Source organism: Saccopteryx bilineata, chromosome 2, assembly GCF_036850765.1.
Source record: "Saccopteryx bilineata isolate mSacBil1 chromosome 2, mSacBil1_pri_phased_curated, whole genome shotgun sequence".
Classification (NCBI taxonomy): domain Eukaryota; kingdom Metazoa; phylum Chordata; class Mammalia; order Chiroptera; family Emballonuridae; genus Saccopteryx; species Saccopteryx bilineata.
Window position 1 is genome coordinate 388,766,445 of NC_089491.1, and position 19,569 is coordinate 388,786,013.

Consider the following 19,569-nt stretch of genomic DNA (forward strand, 5'->3'; position numbering starts at 1 on the left):
GATGGGATGAGAGGGTTGTAGAGAGGGCCTTGGAGAGCGGTAGGGGGTTCTCCGGGCCCAGCCCCTTGGGAGAACCCTCTGGGAAGACCAGTCCAAATCAGCTCTAGCCCAGCTCCATGTGGCCCTGCTCAGTGGAAATGGGCCCCGCCCGTTCCCTCCTCCCTCTCCACCCTGCGCGGCCCGTGATGGGGCTCCTGCGCTCATGGCTCTGGTATCTGCTGTGACGCATACAGCGTGCAGGCCCGGTCAGGAGCACGTTCCCGGGCACGTGGCACAGCCAGGCTGAGGCCTGAGGCACAGTGGTCCATGACTCACCTGATGACCGAGCACGCATCACCTCCGTCCACCCCTACCCGGCTTGCCCTGCCTGAGGCCCAGCAGGGCTCTGGAGAAGCCAGCCTGCAGTTTAGGGGCGGGGCAGAGGACTTGACTGGCAGCCTGCAGACCCGGAGTCCGGGAGTCCTGGGCCGCAGTCCCGGACCTGCTGCTTTTCAGTTGGTTGAACTTGAAAAGCTCACTGCATCTGCTGGCTTCGCTTTCCAGTCTCCAAATCGCAGGTTGCTCAAGATCCTTGGGTGTCCCAGGGACTCGGAGCAGTGCCATGGCCTAGGACAGCGGTTGTCAACCTGTGGGTCGCGACCCCCCGGGGGGGGGGGGTTGAACGACCAAAACACAGGGGGCGCCTAAAGCCATCGGAAATATTTTGTTTTGATCGTTCGACCCCCGCCGGGGTCGCGACCCACAGGTTGACAACCGCTGGCCTAGGAGCTCATTAGAAATGCCGGGTCTCAGGCCCCTCCCCACACTCACCGCATTAGTATCGGCATTGAAGGAGATTCCCGGGTGATCTGTGTACAGCTTGAGTAGCGCTGCTCTCATGACCTCTGAGGTGGAGTTCAGTGCTTTTGGCCCCTCGTTCTGTGCCACCAGGGGTCCTCGGGCATTGTTCTGACAGGTCCCCAGTGGCAGACCCAGCCTCGTCCCGGAAGGATGCCCCCACTCTCCACCTGCGTCACCGAGGTAGGTGCGTCTTCCCGGCGCTAGCCCTTCATCGGGGTTTCCAGACGGTGGAAGGTCAATCCCAGGAAGCCCTCTTGTGTGGGCCTCTCTTTCCTTCCAGGGGACTAAAGGCAGAGCCAGGAAGTAATCAGCTGGACTTACACTGAGTTCGCCTCCTGCCTCCATTATCCCAGCGTTACCCTCCACCCACCCTCCACAGCAGCAAGCGGAGGCCGTTCTGCAGAGCGTGCCCTGGGATTCAGGAGACAGCTGGAGCTGAACACGGGCGCTCGATGGAGAACCATCTGACCTGCTCTTAAACCGCACGTGAACGGCCAGGTGAAGGAAGGAGAGCGGGAGATGAGAGTCACGTGAGAAGTCCCCTGGGGCGGGTCTGAGGTGCGAGCTCAGAGCCTGCAGCTATTGCTCAATGCGTCTCAGTCCCGCCTCCCGGACGGGAGCGTAAGCGCCGGAGTGCAAGCCTAGTTTTCCAGGGTTTGCCTATTTTGGAACAATGAGATGGCTGTAAAATGAAAGTCAGCTATTGCATGTGGTCCCTGAGCAAAGGAGTGGAAACCTGTTTCATTTCCAGAATTAAAAATAAAGACAACTGGGTTGGTCTCGTAAAAGGAAGGCATGTGTCCTCCAACACTGTCTTCCTGAGGGATTGTTCAGAACGAGTGGGGTTGCATGGAACTTTTCCTTCTGTGCGAATGTTAGGACTGACAATAAGAGGAAACACTGTCCTCACTGCGTGCAGTCAGGTCAGAAACACAAAGAAGTGTTTACCTGGGGATACTAATAAGTAAAGCTGGTCAAGAAAGGTTCTGAGGAGGAAGGGAATCTTTCTTCTTCTTAATGTCTTATCTAGAATATTCTTTCTTTTTCTTTTTTTTTTCCCCCTTCTTTTCCAAGTGAGAGGAGGAGAGATAGAGAGATAGACTCCCACATGTACCCTGACCAGGATCCACCCAGCAACCCCCAAATGGGGCCAATGCTCTGCCCATCTCGGGCCATGCTCACAACCAAGCTATTATTAGTGCCTGAGATGGAGGCTCCATGGAGCTATCCTCAACACCTGGGGCTGATACTCTCAAACTAATCGAGCCATGGCTGCAGAAGGGGAAGAGAGAGAGAGAGAGAAGGGGGAGGGCAAGGGGTGGAGAAGCAGATGGTCACTTCTCCTATGTGCCTTGACTGGGAATTAAACCCAGGACATCCATACCCTGGGTGAATGCTCTACCACTGGGCCAACCAGGCAGGGCCTAGAATGTTCTTACATGATTACTCTTCAGGTTTCGAGACCAGCTTAATTCTGGGTGGCTGAGCCAAGCACTTCCAGAAGATTCCCTGGTGTCAGGATAACCTGTGGGCCGTCTCCATCACACCTGGCTCCACGCCTTCCTCCCAGGAGGTGCTGGACCGAGTGCAGAATTCCGAGATTCGCACAGGGGCAGGTGAAACTATTGGAAAGAGGGAGGTAAAACTGGGAGTCTGACAACTGTCATGAGGACCGTGCCGGCTCGGAAACCACGTGAAAATGGCGTGTTTTAGCAAAAGGCCATATCCACTCCTTTATTTGGGTAACCACCTCATACCATCAAAGACCCAGGGCAGCTTATAAGAAACACATCCACTTTCAAGGGTGAACTATAAATAAAAATCACAGCATGAAGCCAGGGGACCATAAATAAGTGGGGTGGGCCACGCACAGGCGACGGGCAGAAACACCCCTGATGAGCCTCCGGAGGTCGACCCTCCAGTCGCTGTGCAGTCTGGCCGCACCTGACCAGACAACACCGGACTAAGATAAAAATAAAGTCCTGCTCTTAGGTTCAATAAATAAATGAAACGTGGGCAGCACGGTATAGAGGCCTCACTTGCTTATCAGAAAAAAGTCCAGTTGACTAAAAGCTCCATATGAGCCAGCCGCGGGGCCGGCCTGTGCCAGTGAGCAGGGCCCTGTGAGCGTCCAGCACGGAGGAGGGTGGCCTCCCGCTCACAGCACTGGCCGTCCATTTGCTTTCGAAACCAACGTGTCGTGCAACCTGCTACCATGTGCCAGCTGGTTGGTCCCAAGAGACGGATGAGGTGCAGCCTTCCCGGGGCTCACACCGTCTGCTCAAAGAGCTGAAGAGGACAAGCGGCAGTTACCCAGAGCAGCGCATGCTCGCAGGAGGCTCCAGGTGGACTCCTGCGCCCCATTCCAGCTGTTAGTTTTGAACAGGACATCATTGGCAAGAGGAGCAGCAGGGGCAGGGCATCTCTGCTGGTGTCCAAGCCCACAGCAGGGTCGCTGCTATAGAAGCCCCAGTGTGAGAACGGTGAGGCTTCTCAGCCCCCCACCCCACCCCCGCAACAGCGGGGCAAAAGCAGTGATGTCAGTCGTGTGGCCCCGGGGCGCTGGAGTCTGGACGGAAGCAGGAGCCGTGCAGAAGCCTGGCGTTCACGGCCGTTCGTGAGCATCCTGGTGGCTGCTCTGAAAGTGTCCACCTCACCGCCGCTGGTCCCTCCTGGGCGCCGCTGTGTGATGGGCTGCCAAGAGGGGCATCTTCTTGCTTTGCTGCTTCTCCATCGGAAGGGACCTGTGTTGAATAAAGTGAAGATGAACTGGCTTGGATACACCATTTCAGGCCCGCGTGCGGTGCACTAAGCGTGGTCCGTGGAGTCAGCTGGACAAAGGTGTCAACTCTGGAGCTGCCCTGCACAGCGCCGTGGCCATGGGCTGGTCACGAGACCGCCTCGAGACTCAGTTTCCCGCCTGGGTAATGGAGGTTTGAGTTCCTGCCTCACGGGTTGTGAGCGTCAAATAAGACCATGAAAATGAAGTAAAGGTTTGGCCCAGTAAATTATGGAGGTAGTCATCAAACCTGAGTTCCCTCTGTCCACCCTGTCCTTTCAGGCAAAGCTCATCTCTCTCTCTGGGCTCCGGACTCCGCCCCCCACCTCTACCCGGGACACGGCCAGACCTCCGCCTGCTTTTGTTTGTACCTCCATTGTCCTCTCTCCCCCTCTACTGGCTCCTCCCTTCCACCTACCATCCCACTTACTTCCCCGTATCTGCTCCTCTGGAAAAATCATACTGCCCACCGGCTCTGCCGTCGCAGGCTGACCCCTGCCATTTTATCTCCAAATACAGTGAAGACTAGTTTGTACTCAGCCTTTCTACATCCTAGCTGCTGCTCTGCAAGTGGTACTGGTCTCATTTCTTTTTTTTCTTTCTTTCTTCTTTTTAAGTGAGAGGAGGGGAGCTACAGAGACAGAGTCTGGGGCTGATGCTCTGCCCACCTGGGGCCATGCTTGCAACTGAACTATTTTTAGTGCCTGAGATGGGGACTCCATTGGAGCCATCCTTAGCACCCAGGGCCGATATGCTTGAACCAATCGAACCATGGCTGTGGGAGGAGGAGAGAGAGAAAGAGAAGGGTAAACAGGAAGGGTAGAGAAGCAGATGGTTGTTTCTTGTATGCTCTGACTGGGAATCGAACCCAGGACATCCACATGCCAGGCCGACAGCCTACACAGAACCAACTGGCCAGGGCCACTGGTTTCATTTCTGTCCCCACCACTTGCTGATAAAGACTCATTGTGAAGGCCAATCACCTCTCCCCAGGACACAACCCTCTTGAGAGCTCTGAGGCGTTGGATGGTCAGTCCTAAAACTGTTGATATCACGTCCTTCTTCATCCTCTTTGCCACCTGCCTGGTGTCGCTCCCTCATTATTTCTGGGAGCTCATCTTTGGGCTCCCCAGTCTACCTCCCTGCTCCCATTTTCCAGGAGCAAACATGGCTCAGGGTTCTGGCCTCAGCTCCTGTGGAAAGTAACCAGGGCTAGTTCCGGGCAGCCAGCGGTTTCTGTAAAAGCCCAGACAGTCAGTATTTTAGGCATTGCTGGCCAAAGGGTCTGCTCTGCATTTCTTCAACTCCATCATTATAGCAGAAAGCATCCGTTCACGAGCAAAGATCCTGACGGCGTTCCAATAAACACCCCGCTTACAAGAACAGAGGAGCCAGCGCCGGCCCACGGGCCTCTGAGCCTAGCGGAAGACGTGTGAACAGCAGGGTCAGACACACCCATCCTCCTGTCTGGCTCTATCATTCGGAAGTCCCATTATGCTGGACAAGTTATTTAGCCTCTACGCTCATTGATACGCTTGCCTGTAGAAGGAGATTGATAGTAGCCGCTTTCTTCGCAGTGTTGTTGATAGTGTGCGCTGGGATAGTGTGCCTCTCTGAGTGAATCTCGGGGTTCTTCTGTCTATCTTCCTTCCTTCCGTTCCCCACGCCCGCACACCCCGCTTTCTTCCCATTTCTCTCGGATTGCTTCCTACCCTCCGCAATCTCACCCACGTTCAGGCCAGCGGCCCCTGCGTCCACCTCCGTGCCTGATCTCCCTCTGGGTTTAAAAATCTGTACATTCATTGCCAATTGGGTAGTTCTGTTCAAAAATACCATTTCCGCCTCCCGCTCCGCCTGAGCCGAGGAAGACGCGGCGTCATCTGAACCAATGCTGTGCCCTCCCCGGCCCTCCCTAGTCTGCGGGCGGCAATGCTGCCACAGCCTCTGCCGGCCGGCCCGCTGCTGGTCCTGTCTGTCTCTCCTCACGCCGTCTCCGTCCCTCTCCCCTCCTTCCCGTGGTCATCATTCCCGTCCCTGCTCTCACGCCCCGCCGCCCGAGCTTTCTGAAAGGTCCCCTTTCTCCGCCTCTCCTCTCAACCCCATCTGCATGGGATGCCTGGTTCCTCTTCCTCAAGTCTCGCCGTGGTGCTGTCTACTCCCCACGGGTTCTGAAGCCTCCTCCTCACTCTCCAAGTGCCAGAATCCTCATCTCGCTTCCAAAGTCCTCCAGCAGACCCTCTAACCCCAGCTACTCAACGAGGGGACCCCGCTCACTCTTTCCAGCACACTAGAATGCTTTCTGTTCTGCAGCCCTTCCTTCTGGCTCTTCCAATGCCACCTCCGCCTCCCACGTTCTCCCCTGTCTCTCAAGACCCAGGGCCACATAGCTGGTGCCACAGCTCACTGCCCTTCCCCGCCCCCAGCGAGAGAGGTCTCTGCCTTCCCCGGCTCTCTCGGAGCCCAGGCAAGACTGTGCTTGTCTCACGGGACGCACGCTCCACGTTCCGGGTACTCTTACGAGGCATTGCATACCTTTTTTTTTTTTTTTTTTTTCTTTCTCTCCTTCTAGATTGTAAGTTCCTCTGGGGAGAAATGTTTGGCCTTCTGTGCCCCCCCAACGTGCAGGTCTTTCCACCTGGCTCTGCTCCGAACTGACTTGGCAGCCGCCCGGTTGTCATGTGGGCGGAGCGGGGAGTCTCTGCGTGGGAGTCTCTGCGTGGGAGAGAGCCGGTGCCGAGGAATGAGCCCCGCTTTCCAGGGCTCGGGGCTGTGAGCCCTCCCTGCCTCTTGGCTTCGGTTGCTGGGGAGTGGTGTTTGTGGGGGGTATGTGGGCGTGTCTGTGTGGGTGGGGTGCTGGTGTGTATGTAAGGTGGGGTTGAGGAGGACGTGGGTGGGCGGGCACGGTGGATCTGTGCACAGGGAGTGGGTGTGTGTGGGCAATGGGACAGGTAGGTGTGCGTGCGGGGTGTGTGTGTTTGTGGGAGTGTGTGTGTTGATGAGGCATATATGAGGGAGAGTGTGTGCACACGAGGGGAGGTGTGTGTGTGGAAGAAGTGTTGACATATGTGTATGGTGAGCATGCATGCAGTTGGGGGGGGAGTGTAACTTTGTACCCTCTTACGAAAGAACACGAGTCCCCGCCTGACTGTACAAGACATGCCCAACAAGGGAACGCAGACCAAACAAAGCTTCGGAAAGTACAGTGCCCCAGCGATACAATCAGATGGCACCGTATCTCGCCTGGCATACAGTCAGGCTGTGAAAACAAGCCACTCATCCCTGAAACGCCTGAGGGGTTCTTCTGGGGTTGAGTGGTCAGGCAGACTCCAGGGAACCCTGCAAGCTGCAGGCAGAGGGACGCGGGGACCAGGCCCTGCCCTGTCCTCACGTGTGCCTGTCCCAGACCTCATGCCAGGGATGAGACCTGCATCTCTGGGGTCGGGCGGGTAGGTAGGGCTGCCCTCATGAACCCGACTCTGAGACTCTGGGCGGTGAGCTCGGAATGGCAGCACGAGGCTCTGAATCCCAGGAGCCAGCCCTCCTTCCTTCTCCTCCTCCCCAGACCCAAGAGCCTGCGGAGCCAGGTACCAACAGCCCGTAAACCAGGGACACGATCGGTCAGAGATTATGCTCAGGCCACAGGTCACAGTGCAAGGGATGGAGACGAGCCATTATCAGAAACATCTTTTAGCGTCAGAACCTGGGTCCGCATGAAGCCTTATCCAAAAGTTACATAGATAAGAACCGGGACAAACCCAGCATGTGCATGTGGGGTGCCTGTCTGAGCCGCGGGGTGGGCGGGGTGCTGGGTCTCCTGCCTGCCCACTCTCCAGTGCAGCTCTCTGACCGGCCTGTGCAGAGCACAGTGTGCACCCTCCTCTGGACGTAGAGAAAAGGGAAGTGGCTGCTTACCAAGGGGAAGGGGTGGGGGGAGGGGAGTAAAGAGGGACAAACATACGGTGACCGAAGATGATTTGACTCTGGGTGATGGGCACCCAACACAATCAACAGTTCAAATGCTACAGAGATGTTTGCCTGAAACCTATATACTCTTATTGATCAAGGTCACCCCTTTTAATTTAATTTTTTAAATAAAATAATAAAAAAAAGAAGGCCCTGGCCGGTTGGCTCAGCGGTAGAGCGTCGGCCTGGCGTGCAGGAGTCCCGGGTTCAATTCCCGGCCAGGGCACACAGGAGAGGTGCCCATCTGCTTCTCCACCCCTCCCCCTCTCCTTCCTCTCTGTCTCTCTCTTCCCCTCCCGCAGCTGAGGCTCCATTGGAGCAAAGTTTGCCCAGGCGCTGAGGATGGCTCTGTGGCCTCTGCCTCAGTCGCTAGAAGGGCTCTGGTTGCGGCAGAGCAACGCCCCAGATGGGCAGAGCATTGCCCCCTCGTGGGCATGTCGGGTGGATCCCAGTCGGGTGCATGCAGGAGTCTGTCTGACTGCCTCCCCGTTTCCAACTTCAGAAAATACAAAATAAATAAATAAGAAAAAGAAAAAGAAACCTCTTCTGAGGACCAAATCTCCTATTTTAAAAGGAAGTAAAATGACTTGTCCAGCGTCCTGCAAGGGATGGTGGCCGATTCCCATAAGCAGGCAGGCTCTTGGGTGGGAAGAGCAGGTCCCAGCCCACATTAACTTGTCATTCTTAGCCAGCCCCAGACATGGCAAGGAATGGAGGGCTGAGGGAAGAGAGATAGATGAATGTGGGCCAGCTGGCTTTAAGGGTACCATGGAACACGGAGTTTGGGGACAGAACAGGTGTAAGTGATATTTGCGTGACTGTCTTCCATGCAGGACACCGTGCGTCCCACAACTCCGGAAGCCCCTTTGAGCTTAGACAAGAGCCCGGCGTCCTGGGGCTGCCCTCATTCTGGTATCTGCTGAAAAATGTCCACGCCGCCCTGTCCTGAGAGCGATCTGAATGCTGCAGGGATGTCAGTCTCGAAAGAAGGTCTTACCCCTCTGTGATAAGGCACCAGCTCCCTGCATGGTGACCAACCAGGGTTTATTGAATCACGGGCGTAGTGCTGCGGGCAACGTGCTCACGAGTTACATGCTATTATTAATATTAATTAACACCCTCTCTGAAACGGGAGCTATTATTAGCACCATCTCCGCCTCGCAGAATTGGACACTAGGGCGTGGAGAGGTGACGTAACTCGCCTCAGGTCACCTGACGAGTCAGGAACCAAACTGGATTCGAACCAGACACCTTGGGTTCTGGCTCATGCTCTTCACCACTGGGCTGTTGAACTTTCTCGTCTCCTCAAAGAGAGAAGGTTGTGCAGAACAAGGAGCCCCACACTCGGACCCCTTTTTGTTGCAACAGGTGACTTAGCTCCCCACATGAGCTTGAACTGGTAATCATCATGATTGCCATCATCCTGCGAACATCGCTAAAAGCTTCTTGTTGTTCTTGGAACAATGGCCAGGATGCTGAAGAGGACCTTCAAGGCTCCACCTGACCCGGCATCAGCCTACAGCAGGGCCCAGACCCTCTCTTGAACTTGCCCTCTGCCCTTCAAGCTTCTTGCTGTCTTTCTCTTTTGCTAACCCAGGACCTTTGCTCAAGCCATCAACTCTCCCTGGGAGACTCCACCTTCTGGCTCAGTTTTTCTACTGAACATTCCCAATAGACAGGTGTTCCTTGCCTGCCTAGACCTCCCCTGACTGTGACTGTATCGTTGGTGAGAATACTTGGTTAATGTCTGTGTCTCACCTGATGGGAAGCTCCCCTCAGGCAGAGATCTGTGTGTGTCTGATTCGTCACAACACCCCTCGTGCCTTGCACAGTGCCTGGCACATCCTTGGAATGATGAACAAATTAAGGGTCCCTTCTTGTTTTGATGTTTCATCATGCTAGCCATGAAGTGACCTTCAACACCACCAATCTGAGGTACGCCCAGCTACTCCTCAGTTGGGACTCTGGGTGAGTTTATTCACCCCATAGGTTTGCTAAGATTTGACGTGGGTTAAAAGCCGCATTGCTTTGCAGAGCCTGGTCCTGCCTTACCTATTTTGGATCCTTGCAAACAGCGAGAGCAGATAATGTTGTGCTCATTTCACAGATAAGAACGCCGAGGCTCAGGGCATCACACAGCCTGTTTGGGGTCGTCTGGGCTGCTCAGGGCAGGGCCCAGGCACCGTGGTGTCTCGTCTGCCAGGGGTGGCTGCACCCCACACTTCCGAAACCTCTTCCAACAGTGGCTCCCGCCTCTCAGTCCTGAGGGTCAGATGAAATTCCCCGGAAAAGACATGGCGGCGATTGTTCACTCCTTCCAACCCAGCAGTGACCTTTGCTCTTCTATCCGCAGCTCAGGAGGGAGTGCCTAGCTGCGTCCGCCCGAGGGTAGGTCCTTGCCCACCTGGGGTGGGGTGGATAACGACCTCAAACCAACCAGGACTTTGGTTTCGGGCCCTGGGAGTAGCTGCCCTTTCTCTCACGCGTGGTTTTGTGACAGACCAGCTCTGTTTTTTAGGTTCTGCATCTGCGTGAAAAAAAAATCTTACAGTGATCTGCCACCGTCGGGGTTACATGCAGTCAACCGGGCCACTGGTCTGGCTGAACAGTGTGGCTCCACTGGTGAGAAGCGGTCAGCCCTGGTCTCCGGATTCTGGGCTCTTCCAGGCTGGCTCCGGCAGGAGCGCTGAGAGTGGACGTGCGGGCAGGTCCTGACCCTCTGGGCGTTTCTGCCCTGCTTCCTCCCGCTGCAGCCCTGCCCGCGTCCACGCAGGGGCACAGGCCGCTGTGGGGGAACTTCTCCGCCTCTCCCAGAGCTAAAGGCTTTTCTCCGCAGCAGGGATGCTCCCCGACAGACCCACCGAGACGGGCCCTCTGCACCTCCCTCCCTGCCCTGCAGGGCAGAGCCTCTACAGCGTATCACGAGTGGAGAGGGCCGTGAAGACCCTCCGTCTGGGTTCCATGAGGAGAAGAGTCCTCAGGGGAGAAAACACCTGCCCCGTGTTCCTCTGCTCAGCCAGGGCCCAGGTTGCCAGACCCCGGCCGGGCGTGGTCTCCCGGCTGCTTGCCCAGTTAGCCTCGGAAGACCCCCCTTCCTGCACCTGTCCCAGCTGCCGGCTCACCTGAGCCTCCCACTCACTCCTCCCAGGTCTCCTGCGTGCACTCACCTGGTCCTGGCAGGGCACTCCGGGTGGGACTGGCAGCATGTCCCTGGTCCCCCGACGGCCCGCGGCCCCGGGCCCATGGGAAGCCCGCGTCCCTCCTCCTCTGCCCATGGCCGAACTACAAGTCCAGTCTTTCCAGCGGCAGCTGGATATTGAGGGAGTACCAGATGATCCAGAACAGGAGGCTGAAAGCCAGGATCAGGGACCCCGAGTAGACCAAGAAGTCCCAATAACTGAGCGAGGCAAAGATGCCCAAAAGCAGAAGCACCAAGCCCAGGGCGTCAAGCAGCAGGGACAGGACGAGGAAGAGGGCGCACCGCCCGGGGTCGCAGCCTCCCCAGGGCCTCCCCAGGAGCATGGCCCCCAGTCGGCTGCCTGAGGAGCCTGGCTGCACTCCCAGAGGTGATTTGCATGGGAGGGTGAGTCCGGAGGGCAGGGCGGGTGGCAGGCTGCCTTCTCTCTCCACTGGGTGTGAGCGAATGAGCGAGCCCAGTCGTCTGTCTGGAGCCACAAGGAAGAACACGTGGACTTACCTTTATGAGCCTGCAACCAGTGGGGCAGGATGTTTCTTAACTGTTTCATGGCTCAGCAACCATCCTGACCAAAACAGCCTGACATCACCGTTCACGGGACCGGGCATCGCTGGGGCCAGCCGAGTGGCAAGGCAGAGGACGAGTCAGGCGGGGTGCCGTCCGGTGGATGGGCAGTGTCCGGGGACTAGACACACTGGACCCAGGGGCCTAACTTTCTGACTCTCAAATGCCGGGCCAGCCCTGCCAGGTGTCTGGGACATAGTGGTTCAGCTCGTGTGGGAGGGGGCGGTGTTCATCCTACTCCCACTCCTGCCCACTCTTTCTAGGGGGGGTGGGGACTGGAGGTTTCATGTGAAAGGCATAAAGAGATTTTTTTTTTCATGTCTTCCCTGACATAAAGAGATTTTGAAATGTGCTTAAGAATTGGTCAGTATTAAGCAAGAGAAGCTAGCTGTGTCTTGTAGATGCTCTGCTCTGGAGACCCGAGGACCTGAGCTGCCTTCAATAAGGCTGGTCCCAGAGATGACAAGGCTGGGGTGACAGAGGGGGTACCACCGGGAGAGAGGGGACCTCGGGCCTCTCTCGGTGCTGAACTGGGCGTGGACCGGAAGGCAACTCCAGGCCGAAGTCAGGAAGTGTCTGCCCGGTTCTCCGCGTCTCCTAGACGGACTGGGTTCACGTTTGCCTCCGTCCCAGGGACACAGCGTGCGTCCCTGAGGGGTGACGGGTCACGGGGTGGTCTTATCGCCGCGGCCACGCCAGGTGCTCAGCGCAGAGGGAGATGCAGCAGCACCCTCAGCAGCTTTCCTCAGGGCCGCAGATGGTCCCGGGCTCTCATCTCTGCTGAAGCTGCTCTCTCTCGTGTCATCCTTCTCGAACCTCTGGACTTTCCCTAGTCTCATGATCCGGTGTCCAGCAAGCCTCGTCCTCTGTGCACTACCCCCAGAATGCCACAGCTGCTCTGCTATTATAGATGCTATTAACTTGTTAATATGATAATATAAATATTTTGTTAACTTTTTTTTTCTCTAAATGGGTTTTTTTTTCTTTACTTCAATTAATTATTGTCACTATCAGTGGAAGGTTGGTATCACATAACAGACAGCAAGTATTTAAGACTATATACGCTGAAAACAAAACAATGTAAACTAGACTCTAGAGACCCTCAAATTCGTTCCATAATGGGCTGGATAATAAACACGTTAGACTTTGTGGGGTCATCCTGTGACAACCATTCATTTCTGCCATGGTAGCCGCAGAGCCCAAGACAATACATAAATAAATGGCTTTGTTCCAATAAAACTTTATTGACAAAATCAAACAGCGGGCCAGACTTGGTAATTCCTGAACTGGATGCTATTGCTTATTGACGTTGTTCCAAAGGCAGGAAGGCAGTGGCAGTACAGTGTGGAAGCTATGTATAGGATATGTACCGCATAGGAGTGGAATCGGTCTACAGAGCCCCATGCCTGTGTGGGTTCTCAGCTGTGTCAGGATGACCAGCACGGTCCAGTAGAATTGGTTCTGGTGACAGAAATGCTCTATCATCTGCGCTGTCCAATATGGCAGGCGCTGGGCACACATGACTATGGAATGTGGCTGCTGTCACTGAGTAGTTGGATATTTAGTTTGTTAATTTAATTTGTTTTTTTTGTTTGTTTGTTTTTTTTTTTTTTTTTGCATTTCTCTGAAGCTAGAAACAGGGAGAGACAGTCAGACAGACTCCCGCATGCGCCCGACCGGGATCCACCCGGCACGCCCACCAGGGGCGACGCTCTGTCCACCAGGGGGCGATGCTCTGCCCATCCTGGGCGTCGCCATGTTGCGACCCTCCTGGGTGTCGCCATGTTGCGACCAGAGCCACTCTAGCGTCTGGGGCAGAGGCCACAGAGCCATCCCCAGCGCCCGGGCCATCTTTGCTCCAATGGAGCCCTGGCTGCGGGAGGGGAAGAGAGAGACAGAGAGGAAGGCGCGGCGGAGGGGTGGAGAAGCAAATGGGCGCTTCTCCTGTGTGCCCTGGCCGGGAATCGAACCCGGGTCCTCCGCACGCTAGGCCGACGCTCTACCGCTGAGCCAACCGGCCAGGGCCTGTTAATTTAATTTGAATAGAAGCAGTCAGATGTGGCTACCACATTGGACAGCACCATCTATCACGTGGAAAGACTGGGCTTTCCCTTTATGGCCACGTGCAAGCTAGCTTTCTGGAGCACCTCGGGCCTCCAGAGAGGGGCTTTGACATCAGGGTTAACAGATACAGGTTCAAGCCCAGTCCTGCTCCCTCTTCCAGAGAGGGGCTTTGACATCAGGGTTAACAGATACAGGTTCAAGCCCAGTCCTGCTCCCTCTTCCGTAGAAGGGGCTTTGACATCAGGGTTAACAGATACAGTTTCGAGCCCAGTCCTGCCCCCTCTTCCATAGAAGGGGCTTTGCCATCAGGGTTAACAGATACAGGTTCAAGCCCAGTCCTGCCCCTATTCCAGAGAGGGGCTTTGACATCAGGGTTAACAGATACAGTTTCGAGCCCAGTCCTGCTCCCTCTTCCAGAGAGGGTCTTTGACATCAGGGTTAACAGATACAGTTTCGAGCCCAGTCCTGCTCCCTCTTCCATAGAAGGGGCTTTGACATCAGGGTTAACAGATACAGGTTTGAGCCCAGTCCTGCTCCCTCTTTCAGAGAGGGGCTTTGACATCAGGGTTAACAGATACAGTTTCGAGCCCAGTCCTGCCCCCTCTCTGCCCAGGGACCAGCAGCCAGCCCCGTGGCTGACACACTGCACGGGTGCCTGTGGGCCGGGAGAGGCTGTCGGCTCTCTCCCAGTAGTGATGTCCGAGGGTAGACAGGCCGTTACTTGAGGAGGAAGCTGGAGAAGTGAGAGGGGGGACAGTGGGGATCCCAAGGGGACCAGGCTCTCTGCTCAGAACCGTCTCTCACGGCGTCTACAGAGCGGGCTGCTGATCACCCAGCCGGAGGTTGGTCCTCAGCATCTCTGGGCACCTGTGCCAGCCCATGGGCAGGAGGCCTCGGGCTCAGGACACTTGCTCTGGCATTGGGTTCTTTGGGACCCACTCTCCTGAACCCACAAGGAATCGTGGGAGAGCTCTTCCCACTTTGTCCTCAGCACGGTTTACTCTCACTGAGCCAGCTGAGCCCAATGCTGCTTCTGTTTACCGAAGGAGGAAGGAGCATGAGGCCTGGGAGCAGGAGGAAGGTACAGGTCAAAGCAGACATCGCCCTGGCTTCACTTTCCCTCTGTGCACGACGGCCCAGAACCTTGGCCAAGCCGCTAAGCACTTCTGAGACTCAATTTCTTCACCTGTAAGACGGGAGCAGAGTCGTTGCGAGGACAAAGTGCCACCACCCACTCATTTGAGAGGCACTGACTACCACAGAGCTCTTCCGTGGAGGAAGCACCAAACGGAAAGCAGGAGTCCACAGCGCCTGTGCAAAGGAGGTCGTTACAAGCTGCTTCCAGGAAGACTTCCTGGAAGAGGTGATGCTTGAGCCAGGAGCCAACCAGGTGAAGAAGAGGATCATAACAGCCCAGGCTGAAGAGGGAGCACGGGGAAAGAGACAGAAACTTGACATCGTAAGACATACTGAGCTGGGCCTGGAGTGGAGGCTGAGAGTCCAGGGTGTGGGTGAGGCTGGGAGAGGAGTTGGACTTGCCCGGGGGCACATGCCGGCAGCGGACTGCGAGTTTCGTCTTGCTGTGGGGTGGGAGGAGGTACCGAGTCAGGGCAAGGGTGAGGGCGGGGGCGGGGGGTGACCTGGCCGGGCGATGGAGGCTGGGCTGGATGGAGCAGGACAAGTCTGAAGGCAGGGAGACCCCTGAGGAAGCGGCTGACCTCACCCTGGGGCCCTGGGGATAGAGAGAATAAGGATTCTGCCAGGTGTTTGGGACACAGACTGGACACAGGGGGTGGAAGAGGGAGGTTAGCCTAGAGTTTCAGAGTGATTGATGGTGTTTCCCTCCACGAACACTGGGGACACCCAAGTAAATTTGGCGGGGAAAACACAATGAGTTCTTCTGACAGAGGTTTTATGTAAGTTGAGGATCATCCAGATGGAGGCGCCAGGACCAGCCAGCTCAGGATGCGGGGTCCACAGCTCAGCACAGCTTTCGGCAGCTGCGGCCGACTTGGGGGACATTAACTGAAACGAAGGGGGTGACAGTGGAGAGAGCGCAGAGGACAGGAGGGCTGAATGGGCAGAGAAGGAAGAGAGGACCCCAGATAGGCCTGTGCGATGGAGGGGCAGGCGGAACAGAAGCAGGACGAGCAGGAGAGAGGCACCGCCAACCAGGCCGGGCAGTGTGTGTCCCCACAGGGCCCCCTTCAGGCCGGGTGGTGTGGAAGCCACTCAGGCGTGGGGACGAGAGAGGGCGGGGCAAGAGGGAAGATGGCAGTTCCAACACACCAGGTTCTTCCCTCTTTTCCCGACCCTCCGTGGGAGGTACTGCCCCAGAGGGCCCTCCTGCAACTCACCTTCAAGTGTCACTGTCCCCTCCCCACTCGTGACTCTGACACCATCTCGCCCATCGGATGTCCTCGTTTATGACCTGTCTGCCCCTCCCAGAAGGAGAATTCCAGAAAGCAGGCATTTGTGTCTCTTTAGTCACTCCCTTCTCCCCAGCGCCCCGTGCACCCTTTGGGAGGTTCTCACTAGCTATTTGTCGGATGACTGAATGGGACAGGGGTGTCTTTCAGGGTCCATCTGGGAGCAGGCTGGGCTGCCTAAGCCGTCCTGTGCCTTCCCCAGCAGGGCCCAGCCTCGGAGTGTCCCGCCCCCTCCCACTCAGGCCCGCCCCGTTCTGCAGCGGCCTGCCTGGCCCCGCCCACCCGGCCAGCCGCCTCCGCGCCCGGCACCGGCTGTCCCTGTCCCGCTGTCCCTGTCCCGGGAGCCAGCCCTGCTCCCTCATTCTTCCGCTGGGTGAAGCTGCAGGTGACTGCCGTGCCCGGGACTGCGGCACAGGCACTTGGAGCCGCTGGTTCGCCTGGCTACGCTGCCGCACGGCTCCTGAATGCAGCCCAAGCCTCCCCCACTCCAGGTCAGGGGCCGTTTCTGCGGTTCCGCGACTGTTCCCAGAATTATTCACCTGGTGTTCTTACCTGAACTTTATGAGGTTCTTTTTTTTTAAATTGATTTATTCATTTTAAAGAGGAGAGAGAGAGAAGGGGGGGCAGGAAGCATCAACTCCCATATGTGCCTTGATGAGCAAGCCCAGGGCTTTGAACCGGGGACCTCAGCGTTCCAGGTGGACGCTTTATCCACTGCGCCCCCACAGCCAGGCTATGAGGTTCTTACCGGGAGTCTAAGTAAAACTGTGCACACAGGTGACTGAGTCTGGGAGGAGGCTCGTTGTTAGACGGCAGGACCGGCACTCCACTGCAAAAATGCTGCTTTTCTTCCGTCAAAGTCAGATCTCTGGGTCCTCCTCGCAAGAGTCTTTCCACGGCTTTGCATGTGCGAGCGTGAATCTTTTCTGACTGAGGACTTGGGGACCCTGTAGAATACTTGTGGCTGAAGACTCTGTCTCCTGGTGACAAAGGCAAGGCCAGACTTGCCTTTGAGTGACCACCTACTATGTTCCAGCTATGAACGACTAGTGAGCCACACCCTGAGCAGCTGACGCACCCTGAGCCCTGTCACCGTAGTCACTGCTGCAAAGGACCCAGTGGGGGCATTTCTGTTCTCACACGTGCCTGGCAGTCTGAGAGGGACAGCAAACACCTCACGTAGTACAGAAACCGGCGTGCAGAGTCAGATCTCGAACCCAGGTCTGCTCAGCGCCGAAGTTTCTGATATTTTGTTTTTCATGACCAGAACTGCTTTTAACCAAATACGTGCTTACTTTTCAAGCTGGGCTGGACTGGGACAATAGTGATGTGGGATCATAAGCCATTTAGTGGGAGGAGAAAGGACTGGTGGGGGGTGAATAAGGGGGGAGCCAGGCCAACTGAGAGGCGGTGAGGGAAGGAGGTTTCAGGGGAAGTGAGCTGGGTGGGGGCAGAGACGGTGGGACCAGGTGGGGGTGAGCACCAGAACAATGGTCGGTGGGGACTGCGCTGGCTTGCTGGCAGGGACAGGTGCGGTAGGAAAGGAGTCCTTATCAGGAAAGCGGAGCTCAGACTGCACAAAGGGACGACGTGGAAGGGAAAAGCTCGCTCAGACCTGGCATTTGGGAAAACGGTTGTCCCGGTGGCAGGGTGCAGAACGGGTCAGCGGAGAACAAGACGGAGGCGGGGGCCGCATTCGAGAGCTGGTAGAGTAACCAAGGCGAGGGATTACTCTGGCTCCCGTACCAGCAGCCTTGTCTATGGCCCTTGTACAGTTGCTGTGACAAGCAACAAAGTAGGAGTTTATTGCTAGTGTATACACTCGTTCAGTGTGGTGTCCTCGGTCTTCGTGGGGCCTCCCAAACGGTCATGGAGAGCCCAGGTTGCTATAACAAAACCACCACAGACAGGGTGGCTTACACAGCAGACATTCCCACAGTCTGGAGGCTGGGGAGTCTGGCAGGGCTGGTGTCTGGTGAGGACCCTCTTGGCTGTATTCTCCCTGCCTGCTCACATGGCCTTTCCTCGGTACGTGGACGGGGGGTGGGGTGGGGGGGGTGGGGAGAGAAAGAAAGGAGGTTCTTGTGTTTCCTCCTCTTCTTATACGGATATTAATCCCATCACGGGAGCTCCACCCTCAATGACCTCATCTAAACCTGATCACCTACACAAACCCCCGCCTCCGAGTACCATCGCATTGGGGGTTAGGGCTTCAACATACAGAGCGACACAAACATTCATTGCATAACTCTTACCCGGATGACTCAGACCCAGGCTCCTGGCACCCTGTGGCTCCGCACAGAGCTAGGAGCAGAGAGTGTGGAGGAGAAGAATGTTTTACTGGGCCCGACCCTGCAGTCACGTGTCACTTCTGCCCCCTCATTCCTGTCACATGGCCACCCCCGAATCAAGGACTTCTGAGGCACATGGATCTGGCAGGAGAGCGACGTCACTCTTCACTTTGGACAGGAGATAAGAACTGGGCTGAGGAGTGGGTTGCCTCGGCCCCAGGAAGAATGACCACCTTTGAGAGATACTGAGGTGGGAGAAAGCAGAGGCTCTGGTGACTGACTGAGGGTGGTTGAGAGGCAGAGGGGGAGGGAGGGTCCAGCCTGTCAGAATACAGTCACCGGCGAGCGTCAGGTCCCTAGTCACCAGACTGCACAGTCTATAGTGACACCCCTCCTTCAAATGCTCTTTTTTCTCCTAACCGTCTTAATCTCAGTTGTACAGATTGTCCTCTGCTGACCCATTCTGCACCCTGCCACCAGGACGACCGTTTTCCCAAACGCCAGGTCTTAACCAGCTTCTCTCTTCCACGTTGCACCTTTGTGCAGTGATCCCCAAACCCCGGGCTGCGGACCGGTACCAGTCCGTGGGCCATTTGGTACCGGTCCGCAGAGAAAGAATAAATAACTTACATTATTTCCGTTTTATTTATATTTAAGTCTGAACGATGTTTTATTTTTTCAAAAATGACCAGATTCCCTGTGTTACATCCGTCTAAGACTCACTCTTGACGCTTGTCTCGGTCACGTGATACATTTATTATTTGTCCCACCCTAAAGGCAGGTCCGTGAAAATATTTTCTGACATTAAACCGGTCCGTGGCCCAAAAAAGGTTGGGGACCCCTGACTGCCTTTGTGCACTCTGCACTCCTGCTTTCCTGATGAGGATTCATTTCCTGCCGCGCGCGCCCAGCCAGCAAGCGAGCTGGTCTCCACCGACAGACCCATTGTTGTTCGGCTGCTCATCCCGCCATGTCCCACCATCTCTGCCCCCGCCCAGCTCACTTCCCCTGAAACAAAGTCCTTCCCTCACTGCCTCTCAGTTGGCCTGGCTCCCCCCTCACTCACTCACTCTCCCCCCCCACCCCATAGTCCTTTCTCTTTCCACTAAATGGATTATGATCCCACGCCACAATTGTCCCAGTCCAACCCAGCTTGAAAAGTAAGCACGTATTTGGTTAAAAGAAGTTTCGGTCATGAAAAATATCAGAAACTTCGGCACTGGGCAGACCTGGGTTCGAGATCTGACTCTGCACGCCGGTTTCTGTACTACGTGAGGTGTTTGCTGTCCCTCTCAGACTGCCAGGCACGTGCGAGAACAGAAATGCCCCCACTGGGTCTTTTGCAGCAGTGACTACGGTGATAGGGCTCAGGGTGTCTACGAGCAGGCGGTTTCAAAGCCTCCTGGTCAGCTGGAGAGTCTGGCCTCTGGAATAAAGACTGGG

General features: G+C 56.1%; 1 protein-coding gene across 2 annotated transcripts; it reads right to left on the bottom strand.

Annotated features, from left to right (window-relative positions):
• Nucleotides 1–1,462: 1,462 nt before the first annotated feature.
• On the bottom strand, nucleotides 1,463–12,440 carry TMEM238L (transmembrane protein 238 like). Of its 2 annotated transcripts, none has more exons than XM_066264309.1 (2): nucleotides 10,750–12,432; nucleotides 1,463–3,584 (listed from the first exon to the last, which is right to left on the bottom strand). In XM_066264309.1, exon 1 carries the CDS (start codon nucleotides 11,102–11,104, stop codon nucleotides 10,865–10,867), a length of 240 nt encoding a protein of 79 aa, XP_066120406.1. In that variant the 5' UTR covers nucleotides 11,105–12,432; the 3' UTR covers nucleotides 1,463–3,584; nucleotides 10,750–10,864. The 2 variants fall into 2 exon arrangements, with proteins under 2 accessions (XP_066120406.1, XP_066120407.1); XM_066264310.1 differs by lacking the exon at nucleotides 1,463–3,584 and adding an exon at nucleotides 6,198–6,331 and having other exon boundaries at nucleotides 10,750–12,440.
• Nucleotides 12,441–19,569: the final 7,129 nt, after the last annotated feature.

Bases quoted from the DNA above. Each gene is read 5' to 3' on its own strand.
- TMEM238L (XM_066264309.1), bottom strand. From the start codon at position 11,104: ATGCTCCTGGGGAGGCCCTGGGGAGGCTGCGACCCCGGGCGGTGCGCC.